Genomic DNA, 13,873 nt, shown 5'->3' on the forward strand with positions numbered 1-13,873 from the left:
TTTTAAAAACCTGTACCATTGGTTCCCAATGACCCGTTAAACTGTATTGTTTCTCATGTCGTGGTGACCCCCCCAACCATAAAATTAATTTTGCTGCTGTTATGAATCATAATATAAATGTCTGTGTTTTCCAATGATGTTAGACAACCCCTATGAAAGACTTTTTTAACCCCAAAGGGGTCAAGACCCATAGGTTGAGAACGAGTGACCTATAGTATGCTGCAGCCTTTAAAAAATAAGTTAGTGTACTTCAAAACTATGATAAGAACATTTAGGGCCATAGGTTGAGTTCAAAATATCTTGAACTCTTTTTTGAGGCTGGAGAGCTAGTTTGGCGGTTAAGAACACTGACTATTCTTACACAAGTCCCAGGCCACTTCCCAGTACCCACATGATACCCTCACAACTCCATGTAACTCTAATTCCAGTCCTCTGACCCAGCAGCTTCCTGAATGTATGTGATACTCGTAATATATTCAGACACATACATATACACATAGAAAATAGACCCCCCCAATATATGACTCAGTCAAATTGAATCAAGTATGGTTAAACATACCTGTAATCCATGCACTTGGAAGGCAGAAGCAGGAGTACTACTATAACTTCTTGATTAGTCTCATCTACATAGCAAGTAGTAGGCCAACTAGGGGGCACACAGAAAGAACTTCACTAAAAAAAAAACAAAAAAACAAAAAGGAACAAGCAGCCAACAAAGTACAAGATTGTACAATCATCATTTCTCTGGGTTTTGGTTTATGTTGTTTTTCCTCAAAAGGTCTTTATTGGTGATCAGTCTCCATGTGTATATATGCAGTGTTACACAAATTTTTGTATCATCTTTGCATAAGGGTCAGACCAGTCTTGTCTGTATTCTTCTTATTTTAGTATATGTGTTGCCAAGTGAGTGCTTGTTTTGTATTTTGAGACATCTCACTGTATAACACAGGCTGAGCTAAAACCCAAGGCAATCTGCCTTGTCTCAGCCTCTCAAGGACTAGAATCGAAAATGATCTGTAAACCACCCCCCACCTGGCCAATCAAATTATTTAAATTGAAATATTATTTTCCAATCCAGTGGGGAACAAAAAGAGTAGCTGCTGTTGGTACTATTTTAATGGTATCAGAATTCCTTCATTTGAGCTAGTCATTTCCTGGATTAATCCCCAGCATTGGGAAGGAAGAAAGAAATGAAAGAAATGATAGATTTACTTGTTTTTCTTGTTTATCCTTCTCTAGTTTTTCTGAGTGGGATGTCATTGAGTGGAGTGATGATCAAGCTTTATTTACCTTTGTTTATGACTCAATAGAGCTTACCATCACCTTTGGAGAACCAGTTGGTAAGTAGCAAAGCTAAAATAAATAATCCTCTTCAGAGAAATGCATGACTGCACTCACTAAAGATAGAAACATGTATTTAATTATAATAATTACTGACAAAATGGTAATACTGCTGAGAATCTTAGAAGGGTCAGTTACTTTAGTGATAATAGTTTGGGGAAGTTTGCTAGAGTTTGACCCAGGGACTTCTGAATGCCAAGTTTATACTCTACTGCTCTCCTAGCACGAAAGAGCTGAGCATATTGGCATGGCTGGGGCAGGACAAACAATAAATGATATCATCTCAGATGATAAAATTCTCTGTATCCATATACTGTTCTTCTCCTCCCTACTTAGTGTGTGTGTGTCTCTCTGTATGAATTTATTTGAATGGCTGTTACTCTTAAATAATGTTTTTTTTAGATTTATTTATTTATAATGAAAACAACATCCTGCTTCTATGTATGTCTGCATGCCAGAAGAGGGCACCAGATCTCATTACAGATGGTTGTGAGCCACCATGTGGTTGCTGGGAATTGAACTCAGGACCTCTGGAAGAGCAGTCAGTGCTCTTAACCTCTGAGCCATCTCTCCAGCCCCAGCTGTTACTCTTAATTGATTTAATTTTTGTGCTTAATAATGAAGTCCTAGCCTGGGGATATAGCTCAGTGGTAAAACACTTGCCCTGGTATACTAAGGCCTTGGGTTCCATCTGAACATTGTAGGGAGGAGGGAAAAAAGTAATCCCCTTAAAAGTTCTCTGTATAGCCGGGCGTTGGTGGCGCACGCCTTTAATCCCATCACTCGGGAGGCAGAGGCAGGCGGATCTCTGTGAGTTCGAGGCCAGCCTGGTCTACAAAGTGAGTTCCAGGACAGCTTCCAAAGCCACAGAGAAACCCTGTCTCGAAAAACCAAAAAAAAAAAAAAAAAAGTTCTCTGTATAAGCCAGGTAGTAGTGGCATAGTGGCATATATGCCTTCAGTCCCAGTACTCAGGAGGCAGAAGCAGTCTGATTTCTTTAAAAAGAAAATAAACTTAAAAAAATATCTAGGTTCTGCAGTTTAATTTCCTTCAAAGGCCTACTAAATTGATGTCATTGAACAATGTCAGGGGAGCCTTTACCATATATAGAAAATAATATGACTCAAGGATCAACCAGTGATAAGAATCCTGCTACCTCAGAAGAAGAGAATTCTAAAGTAGAGAAAAGAAATGTTTGAGACTAGGGATATAGCTTGGTGCCTTGCATTCATGAAAGCCCTGGGTTCAGTCCCCAGCACTGCATAAACAGGTATGATAATAAATGCCTATAATTCAGGAGATGGATCGAGGAAAAGAGAATCAAAAATCCAGAGCTAGTGTCGGCTACATAGGACTTTGAAATAATAGAGAAGATAAAGAAAATCTTTTTCTGATTCTCCTTAGTTGGTCTCCCTTTCTTGGACAAGGATTACAGGAAGATTAATGAGCTCAGTTTTCAGTCTCTGTTAGATGGTAAGTTCAAAACATTTAAGCCTCCAATTTTGTTGGTAGCTTATAAGTATAAAAATTTGTCTTTAAAATGTGTTTTAGACATAAAACTACTTGTATGGTCTTCTAAATATTGAGTAGATTTTAAAAGAAATTATTTTATTACTATTAGATATTGAACAATGATTAATAAGTTATTTCTGTATTTGGAATTAACTCTATAGGTATTTAGTCTATACCAGACTCATGTATTACTTGTATCAATGATATAAGTAGATAGTATTTTCTGTTTTATCAGTAAGGGAACTACAGATCAGAAAAATTAAATGTTGTGCTTACAATTACTTAGATAGTAAAGAAAGCCTAGATTTGAACTCAGAAATATGTTCCATTTAAATTCATACTTTTCACCAAGCACTGTTCTATATGTTTGTATAAAGCCTTATAGAATATCTTATATAACTGAATATCTTTTTTTTATTTTATGTACATTGGTATCAGATGCCCTGGAACTGGAATTACAGACAGTTATGAGCTGCCATGTGGGTACTGGGAATTGAACCTGGGTCCTCTGCAAGAGCAGCCAGTCGTCTTAACCGCTGAGCCATCTCTCCAGCCCCATAACTGAATATCTTATAGACTTGTTTGAAAATAAAAAAAAAAGCTGGGTGGTGGTGGCACTCAGGAGGCAGAGGCAGTCAGACCTCTGTGAGTTCAAGGCCAGCTTGATCTACAGGGCAAGTTTCAGGACAGCCAGGGCTACACAAAGAGACCCTGTGTTGATTTTAAAAAAGAAAAGAAGGAAGGAAAAAAAAATCTTGTGCAGTTAGTAGTTTGAAAATATTTGTAGTTTATGTAATATACCTTATTAAAATACATGAATAAAATAATATCCTTTTTTTTCCTTCTTCAGAAGATAAAGCTCCTCCTTCCTCCCTTTTAGTTCATAAACTTATTTTTCAGTACATTGAGGAACAGGATTCCTGGAAGAAGACATGCACAACACAACATCAGGTACCCCAGGTAAAGTCTGATAAAGCATTTAAAGGAAATCTTACACTATTTATCCCAAACAACAGAATTCAAATTCTGTAAACTTTATAGTATCCTGAAATTTTCAATGTATTTAACTGTCCAATATTTTTGGTATTATTAAACATTGAAAAGTTTTTTGATTTTTTTTTTTTGGGGGGGGTTGTTTGTTTTGGTTTTGGTTTGTTTTTTCAGGTAGGGTTTCCCTTTGTAGCCCTTGTCCTGGAACTTGCTTTGTAGACCAGGATGGCCGTGAACTCAGAGATCTGTCTGCCTCTGCTGGATTAAAGGCATGATCCATCATAGCCTAGTAGTTTTTGTAATTAATATTTTTAGTTTACATTTAAAATAATGTGGGTGTTGTTGTTTTGTTTTGAGACAGGCTCTCAGTAGCTTAATCTGACTTATATAGCAAAGGATAACTATGAACTTCTTATCTACATGCTTGTTTTCACTGCCCAATTGCTGGGATTATGGACATGTACCACCATACCTCATTTATACAGTTCTGGGGATCAAACCTAAAACTTCGTACATGCTAGGCCCAGACTCTCTCTCTCTCTCTCTCTCTCTCTCTCTCTCTCTCTCTCTCTCTCTCTCTCTCTCTCTCTCTCTCTCTCTCTGTCTGTCTCTCTCTCTGTCTCTCTCCCTCTCTCCCTCTGTCTTTCTCTCTCTTTCTCGCTCTGTCTCCTCTTTGTAGACCAGACTGGCCTCAAACCCAGAGATTTGCCTGCCTCTGTCTCCCCAGTGCTGGAATTAAAGGGATGCACCACCGCCACCTGATGAGATTTATTTTCTATTTCATGTATATAGATACTTTGCCTGCATATATATTTGTGAGTATATGTGTGTATTGCATGACAAGGCCAGAAGAAGGCATCAAATTCTTCTCAAACTAAAGTTACAGATGATTTGTTCACCATCTCTTGTGGGTGCTAGGATTCATACCCAGGTCCTCTGAAAATCTTAACTACTGAGCTATCTCTCCAGCCACTAGGCCTGAAGTTCTAACTGAGCTGCATCCCTACACATACCACACACATACACAAAGTCATTTTTTGTTCTTTTGTTCTTTTTTTTTCCCAGATGCTTCAAGAATTCTCACTGGTAGTGAACCGTTGCAGACTTCTTGGAGAGGAGATTGAATTTTTAAAGAGATGGGGGCCAAATTATTGCCTAATGGATATAAACATGAATAATACTGAGTGAGTATATTCAGTTCCCTGAAGCTGATATAAGGTATTCTAAGTTGTTTGACTTAAATAGAAAATTAACTGATTTAATGTTCTGGCGATTAGAACTCTAAGGTCAGTGTTCGTAGGGATGGTGGTATAAGAGCGGTAAATGAATATTCCATGCCTTTCTCCAAATTTGTGATGGTTTACTGGCTGTTTGGGAACCTAAATCTGTAACTTGGCTATCTACATTCTCACATGGTATTCTTTCATTATGTCTATGTCTAAATTTTCCTTTTGATAAGAATGCCAGTCATACCAGAAAAAGGATCACTCTACTGCAGTAGAACCTCATCTTAACTCATTAAATTTTCAATGACCTGATTTCTAAGGATGGTCACATTTGAGATAATCAAAGTTAGGATTTCCACATACGAATATAAAAGGATATGTTTCAAGCAATGACAGCAGATAACTCAAGAACTTAATGTTTTGAGATGTTGTCTACTGTCCAGCTTGCAGTGATCCTTCTACCTCTGCCTTTCAAATGCTGGGATTATAGGTATGCATCATCTCACTTAGCGTTTTCTTCTTTCTATGTTATATTTGCATGTATTTGTATATATGTAAATGTATGTCACACCTGTGAAATGCTTGAAGAGGCTAGAAGAAGGCATTGTATCCCCTGGAACTGGCGTTACTGGCAGTTGTGAGCCACCTGATGTAAATGCTGAGAACCTAACTCCATTCCTTTGGAAGAGCAGGAAATACCTTAATCAGGGAACCATCACTCCCTTCTCCCTGGAACAACTCACATTGTAACCCAAACTGACCTCAAAAGTGTTGTCATCCTCCTGCCTTAACCTCCAGAATGTGCCAAGAATTACCACCTATAGCATGTGATTGTGATTCAAAAAACAAACTCAAGAGTTCAGTCAGTTAAACACTAGACTTGCAAGTGTGAAGACCTGAGTTCAGATTTTCTGAACTCTTGCTTCAAAAAGTCCAGTATTAGCTAGGCATGGTGGTGCATGTCTGTAATCTCAGCACTATGGAGACAGAGTCGAGAGGATCTCTGAATTTAAGACCAACCTTTTCTACATAACAAGTTCCAGGACTGCCAGGGTTATATAAAGAGACCCTGTCTCAGAAAAAGAAAAGAAAGGAAAAAAAACCTCTAGTGTTATAACCTGGACTTGTAATCCTAGCAGTGGCAATATTGAAGGCAGAGAGAAATGGATCCTCAGAATCTTGAGAGTCAGCTGGCCTAGCCTTTGTGATGATATTCCTGACTATAGAGAGACTCTCACACAAAAGATGGAAGATACTTGAGGATCAGTACCCAAGGTGTTGACCTCCACACATACTGTTCATGTGCATACTTGTACTATCCCTCTCTCCTCTTTCTCCCTCTCTGACTCTTTTACACACACACACACACACTACACTCATGCTCTTAATATATTTCATTACTGTCAATTAGGAAGTAACTATTATCTTTTTTATAATATCTTGTTCCAGAGTTTTACTTTCCTTTCTGTTTGATAAGGGCAAGAAATAACAGCCACCTAAATTTCATACGCAAGTATAAAAGAAAAATATGTTCATGATTTAATCTACTTTGCTTTTATATTTTTAATTGTGTATCTTGTCTTTTATAGATTGAGACTTTTATTCTCCAGTTCTGCAGCATTTGCAAAATTTGAGATAACTTTTTCTCTCTCAGCCCATTATCCCTTGGCCCCACTACCATTCACCATTCAAAATCACCTTGGGAACACTGGGTAAGTAAATATCCACCTCGATAGTTATTCCAGCTACTTTGGTACACTTCTTATTTCATTTCAAATGTCCTTGAAAGTGTCAGCAAACACATTGAGAGATAAATGTCACTTCTTTCAGACTTCCTTATCCCATATTTGTTCTTCTAAAGTGAGTGATATTATTATTGTGGCCCGTGGATGCTGGAGTCCAGTCTAGTCTTTTATGATGGATTCAGTTTCTCAACACTTCTCCCTAAGACAGGAATCAAGAAGTTAAAATTTTAGAACTGGAAGTATAACTTAGTTTGGTAATATGCACCAAGGCCTGGGTTACATTCTCAGCACCATATAAATTGGTGTTGCACACCTGTAATCCCACCAACCTTAGAGGAAGAAGTAACAGGATCAGAAGTTCAGGATCACCCCCAATTAGATCATGATCTACTTTGTAACTTTTTTGACAACACTATGGCATATTAGAGTTTTATAGCTAAAGAAATTAACTTGGAGACCAGGGAGATAGCTCAATTGGTAAAGAGCCTGCCACATTATTATAAGGACCTGTCTTCCAACCCTTAGCACACTTATCAAGCAGGGTACAATGGTATACACACACAACCCCACTTCTCACTAGCCAGCCAGTGTAGCCAATCAGTTAAAGACCATTTCAAACAATAAGTTGGAGAGTAATAAGGAAGACACACCTTGTCTACATTTGGTCTGTATCCACACACACATACACATGTACATGCATGCACAAACACAAAAACATTGTGGGGTAGAGAAAACAGGAGGTGGAGAGATGGCTCGATAGTTAAGAATGCTTGCTCTTCTTCCAGAAGTCCTGGGTTTAGTTCCTAGCACCCACATAGGACAGCCTATAACCACCTGCAATTCTAGCCCCGTGGGACCCAATGCCCTCTTCTGGCCTCCTTTAGCACCTGTCCTCAAATGTGTCATTCCTATACACATAATTAAAAATAAAATAAATCTTACTTTAAAAGCAATTAGGGAGTTTGGAGCTAAAACCCAGTGGTAGGGTCTGGAGAGATAACTCAGGGGTTAAAAGCACTGGCTGCTCTTTCAAAGGACCTGTGTTCAATTCCCAGCATCCACATGGTGTTCACAACTGTCTTTGACTGTAGTCTGATGGGATATAATTTCCTCTTCCAGTGTGCAAATGTGCATATAAAACACCCATATACATAAAATACGTATATAAATAAATCTAAAAAGTTTTTACAAAAATCCTGCAGTAGAATGCTTGCCTATGAACAAGGGCCTATGTTTAATATCTAACACTGTAGGCAAACAACAACTAAAAAGCAACCAGGTCAAGATACTTTGTAATTACATTCAGAATTGGTTTTTCAGTCTTATTTTAGAATAGAGTTTCTATTAAAGTCTGCTTGTTTCCAGAAATATATCCACTTGTGCTTCCTAGGAACTTAAGAGGTGGTATCCAAGGAAATGAATAGCCCCGAATCGGAGACAGGTGTAAGTTTTTCAGGAAAAGTAATTAATACCTTTTTGTCCTTTCTAGCCATGAAGAAATTGCTGCAATTATATCTAAAGTGCCTTTAGAGGACAACTACCTGAAGAATGTAGTCAAGCAAATTTACCAAGATGTACTTAAGGACTGAAACTTTTACCATAAGACTCACAGATCACAGCTGTAACAACTAAGGAAAAATGCTTTACCCAGGCATAGAGGTGTACTCTTGTAATCAAAGGACTCGGGTGAGATAAGATCACAAGGTCAAGGCCAGCCTGGGCTGCCTATGAGACCTGGTGGAAAAACAGACAAACAGAAAAAGTACTTAAATGATACATTAGGGTCACCATTGCTGTTTATCCTTTGTTTTAACATCATATAAAACTAGCAGAATGCCTCCTGATGACATCACAGTTAATTTGTATCATTATTTTTAAAATACCATGTATCGACTTGCTTATCCTTATACTAAAGGTAAAGTGATAAGACATGTGGGAAATTTGCCATAATGTAACTCATGTAACTCACCGGTAGAGCACTTACCTTGTGTGCATGAAGCCCTAGGGTTAATGCCACAAAAACAATTCTTAATAGTGGTGATCTTTCCCTTACTGTAAGCTCTAAGGAATAACTTGTCAGAGAAGATAGGACTTCTGACACAAAGATTTACCCATTTTCTCCTATTTAGAGCTTCTGTATTTTTATGACGTTTGCCTAGCAGATGTGTCTAAAGTAGAAACATGTTGTCATCTTGTGGTACTGTAACAGGAGGATGACTTGATCTCATGACTTCAAGACCAGTATGGTTAGCATAGTGAGATTTGTCTCAATAAAAACAATAGAATGTCTCTATCCATAAACTACTCATCCTCTTTCTCCACTTCAGAAATGCTATGAAGAGAAAGCAGAAACACTTAGCTATTGGAATGATTGCCATCTTTTCTTGAGAGTCTTGGTTTTTTTTCTGCAGTGCCTATTAATGTTTTCTAAAATATACTCCTTCTAAGGAAAATTCATTCATTTTTTTCATATTATGTAAATATTTGAATGTTTTTGCATTTGTGATATATGTAGTAAAGAGATAATATGCCTTCAGTGTAGGCTATTTCCTTCTCTGTAAAGCATACTTTACAGCTAGAATTTTAATTTTTTTTATTAAATAGTGACATTTCAAACAGTACCACATTGCAACACTAGTTTCTCACAATCATAAAAAACTATTGCTTCCAGCTGGGCGTTGGTGGCACATGCCTTTAATCCCAGCACTCGGGAGGCAGAGGCAGGCAGATCTCTGTGAGTTCGAGGCCAGCCTGATCTACAGAGCTAGTTCCAGGACACCCTCCAAAACCATACAGAGAAACCCTGTCTCAAAAAAAAAACCTATTGCTTCCTGAAACCACATTTTTTAAAAATATAAAATCAATATGTAAATTATTTAGTAAATTAATAGTATTGAGGCAGACAAATGTCAAAGAACTTTCCCCCAAGTTCTAGTCAAATCCTAATCATGCTAACTTTTCTTTCTTTCTTTCTTTCTTTCTTTCTTTCTTTCTTTCTTTCTTTCTTTTTTTCCTTTTTTCTTTTTTTTTGGTTTTTCAAGACAGGGTTTCTCTGTATGGTTTTGGCAGTTGTCCTGGAACTCGCTCTGTAGACCAGGCTGGCCTCAAAATCACAGAGATCCTCCTGCCTCTGCCTCCCAAGTACTGGGATTAAAGGCGTGTGCCACCAACACCCGGCCTTTTATTTCTTTATATTTAATTCTAAACTATGTTCAAGTTCATTTGTTCTAATTTTTTTACTTTTTATATCAGGGTAAAGTCCTTTTGGTTCCTCAAATATTATCTTACTTTTTTGATAGTTTTTACTTCTGAACTATGCATGAAAATATCACACAGTCTTTTATGTTTCAGAAGTCAATGTGGGACTCTTTTGATTTAAATTAAGTGTTAGAGATCCATAAAAAAGCGTGTAAAATTACCAGTATTATCTGTTTCCCATAAAATTTAATTCATCCTTCTGACTGAAATTATTTTTCCCTATTTGTCTATAGGTTTTATTTTCTATGTTTTCAAAACTTGAAAACCTACTCCAAGTGATTTGAATTTTAATGATGGTATCTGGCTTTGGAGTGTGTAATTGTATTTATGTAGGTTTTTGTGTTTTCCTGTGTTTAAAATTTTGACAATTTTTGTATTTCCTACGTTTCTCTTTTATTCATTTTCAAGGATTTTTTTATTATTAAAGTGTATTGATTACATGAAATCCTTTATAATTAGTATCTCTATAATAAAAAGTATTTTGTCGTGGGACTTGAGAGGTGGCTCAGCAGTAAGAGTCCTTGCTGCTTTTGCAGAGTTAGTTCCCAGCACCACACAGTGGTTCATAACTGTCCATAACGTCAGGTCTAGGACATCCATGGCTCGCTTCTGGCCTACATGAGCACTGGGCATGCATAAGGAACACACACACATACCTATCAGGCAAAACACGCATATACATATCTTTTTTAAAAGGATATTCTCACTAGGAATAGTGGTACTTTCCTTTAATTCTTAGCACTCAGAAGCCCAAGGTATGGGTGGATCTCTTAAGTTTGAGAGGGCAGCCTGCTCTACAGAGTCAGGTATCAGGATAGCCAGGGCTACATACACAGAGAAATCCTGATTCAAAAAACAAAAACAAATAAATGGAAAAGTATTTTGTAGAAGGTGTCTGGTGGTACACATCTGTAATTGTGTTTGCTTGGGATAGTTAAGAAGTATCACATGTTGAAAGTGAATCTGGGTTCCGTAAGTAATTTTCAGTCAAGCCTCCCATGAACTCCACTGAACCCATACATATCAGTAATACCACGATGGAAGCCAGCGTGGGCTACATGAGATCCTTTCTCAAAAACCAAGACTAGGGATTTAATTCAGTTGGGAGAGTGCTCATCTGGCATGCAAAAGCTCTTAGTTTGATCCCAGATATTGTCTAAACTTACTGTGGTGGTGCACACCTGTAATCCCAGCACTAAGGAAGTAGAGGCAAAATATCAAAAGTTCAAGGTTATCCTTGGCTAGATAGCAAGTTTGGACTACACCCACAAGAACATAGGCAGTAGATAATCCCACACCTCCAAATCCAAAAGAAGAGAAACACTCATACAGTGTCACCAACAAAAATAAAGATAACAGGGACTAGCAATCACTGGTCATTATTATCCACTAATATCAATGAACTCAATTTACCTATAAAAAGACACAGGATAACATATTGGATATGAAAATAGAATCCATCCTTCTGCTGCCTACAAGAAACACAACCTCAAAGACCAACATTACCTCAGAGTAAAGGGTTGGGAAAAGATTTTCCAATCAAATGGACCTAAGAAACAAGCTATCCTAATATCTAACAAAATAGACTTCAAACTAAAATTAAGTCAAAAGAGATGAAGGATATTTCATATTCATCACAGGAAAAGTCCATCAAGATTAAGTCTGAATTCTGAACATCTATGCACCAAATACAAGGGTCCTCATTTGTAAAAAAACAAAACGAAACAACAACAACAAAAAACAGTACTAAAGCCTACATCAAGCCCCACACAGTAATAGTATTTCAGTACCCCACTCTCACCACTAGAAAAGGTCTGTCAGACAGAAACTTAACAGAGAAATAAAGGAACTAACAGATGTATGACTCAAATGGGCTTAACAAATATCTATAGAAAATTTCACCCAAATATAAAAGAATATGCCTTCCTCTCAGCACCTTAAATCCTCTAAAATTGACAACATACTCGGTTACAAAGCATACCTGAACAGATTAAAAAAAGAGTGGAATAACCCCCTGTATGTTATTGGATCATAGAATTCAACAACAACGCTAATTGCAGAAAACCCATAAACTCGTGGAAATTGAACAATGCTCAACACCACTGGGTCAAGGAAGAAATAAAGACTCCCTAAATTCAATGGAAATGACTGAACAATATACCCAAACTTGTAGGACACAATGAAAGCAGTGAAAAGAGGAAAGTTCATATCACTAAATGCCTATATAATGAAACTGGAAAAATTCTGCGCTAGCAAATTAACAGAACAACTGAAGCTCTAGAATAAAAAGAAGCAAACTCATCTCAATCAAATTGAGAGCTGAAATCAACAGAATAGAACAAAGAAAACTATACAAAGAATTGATGAGGCAGAGTTGGTTCTGTGAAAAAGTCAACAACAGCCAAATCTTTAACCAAATTAACCAAAGACTGAGAAAGAATATCCAAGTTAACAAAATCAGAAATGGAAAGGGGGTACATAACAACAGACACCGAGGAAATCCAGGGAATCAACAGGTCATACTTCAAAAACCTGTACGCCACAAAATTGAAGGGACCATTTTTTAGATAAGTACAATGTACCAAGATTAAATCAAGACCAAATAAAGAAATTAAATACACCTATAACCCCTATTAAAATAGTCATCAAAAGTCTCCCAACCCAAAAAAGCCCAGGGCCATATGGTTTCAGCACAGAATTCTACAGAACTTCAAAGAAGAGCAAATACCAATAATCCTCAAATTGTTCCACACAATAGAAATGGAAGTAACATTGCCAAACTTTTTATGAGGCTACAGTTACCCTAATACCCAAACCACACAAAGACACAAATAGGATAGAGAATTACATCCCAATCTTCCTCGTGAACATTGATGCAAAAAATAATAAAATACTGGCAAACCAGATTCAAGAACACATCAGAAAAATCATTTATCATGACCAAGTAGGCTTCACCCCAGAGATGCATGGATGGTTTAACATATGAAAAATCTGTCAGGGTAATCCACCATATAAACAAACTGAAAAAACAACAACACATGATCATCTTATTAGTTTCTGGAAAAGCCTTCAACAAGGAACATACCTAAACATAATAAAGGCAATATACAACAAGCCGACAGCCAACATCAAGCCAAATGGAGAGAAACTCAAAGCAATCCTATGGAAATCAGGAACGAAATGCTGTCCACTTTCTCCGTGTCTATTCAATATAGTACTCAAATTTCTAACTAGAGCAGTAAGACAACAAAAGGTGATCAAGGGAATTCAATTGGAAAATAAGTCAAACTTCGCTATTTGCTAATGACATAAAGTATACAGAAGTGATGCCAAAATTCTACCAGGGAACTCCTACAACTGGTAAACAACTTCAGTAATGTAGCAGGATACAAGATTAACTAAAAAAAAAAAAAATCAGTAACCATCCTCACAGAAGATAAATGGGATGAGAAAGAAATCAGAGAAACTCACCCTTTAAAATAGCTATAAATAAAATATCTTGGGCTAATTCAAACAAGTGAAAGACCTGTATGACAAGAACTTTAAGTCTTTGAAGAAAGAAATTGAAGAAGACATCAGAAAGTAGAAAGATCTGCCATGCTCATTGATAGTTAGGATAAACATAGTAAAAATGGCAATCTTACCAAAAGCAATTTACAGATTCAGTGCAATACTCAGCAAAATTCTTCACAGACCTTGAAAGGACAGTACTCAACTTCATATGCAAAAACAAAACCAAAAAAGGATAGCCAAATTAATCCTGTACAATAAAGGAACTTCTGGAGGCATCACCATACCTGA

At 37.1% G+C, this 13,873-nt stretch overlaps 1 protein-coding gene across 2 annotated transcripts in view; it reads left to right on the plus strand.

Moving 5' to 3' along the window:
• Knl1 (kinetochore scaffold 1) overlaps positions 1 to 9,402 on the plus strand; it is a 61,867-nt gene extending 52,465 nt beyond the window's left edge. Inside the window, exons 21-26 of one of the 2 annotated variants that reach the window (XM_040746050.1) lie at positions 1,240 to 1,340; positions 2,746 to 2,814; positions 3,704 to 3,813; positions 4,909 to 5,027; positions 6,659 to 6,781; positions 8,304 to 9,402. In XM_040746050.1, the coding sequence (XP_040601984.1) occupies positions 1,240 to 1,340; positions 2,746 to 2,814; positions 3,704 to 3,813; positions 4,909 to 5,027; positions 6,659 to 6,781; positions 8,304 to 8,403 (622 nt within the window). In that variant the 3' untranslated portion in view covers positions 8,404 to 9,402. Of the gene's footprint in view, positions 1 to 1,239; positions 1,341 to 2,745; positions 2,815 to 3,703; positions 3,814 to 4,908; positions 5,028 to 6,658; positions 6,782 to 8,303 lie in introns of those variants that run through there. The other variant, XR_005877337.1, reaches the window with a different exon arrangement.
• The last annotated feature ends 4,471 nt before the right edge of the window (positions 9,403 to 13,873 follow it).

Source organism: Mesocricetus auratus, unplaced genomic scaffold, assembly GCF_017639785.1.
Source record: "Mesocricetus auratus isolate SY011 unplaced genomic scaffold, BCM_Maur_2.0 Super-Scaffold_100004, whole genome shotgun sequence".
NCBI lineage: Eukaryota > Metazoa > Chordata > Mammalia > Rodentia > Cricetidae > Mesocricetus > Mesocricetus auratus.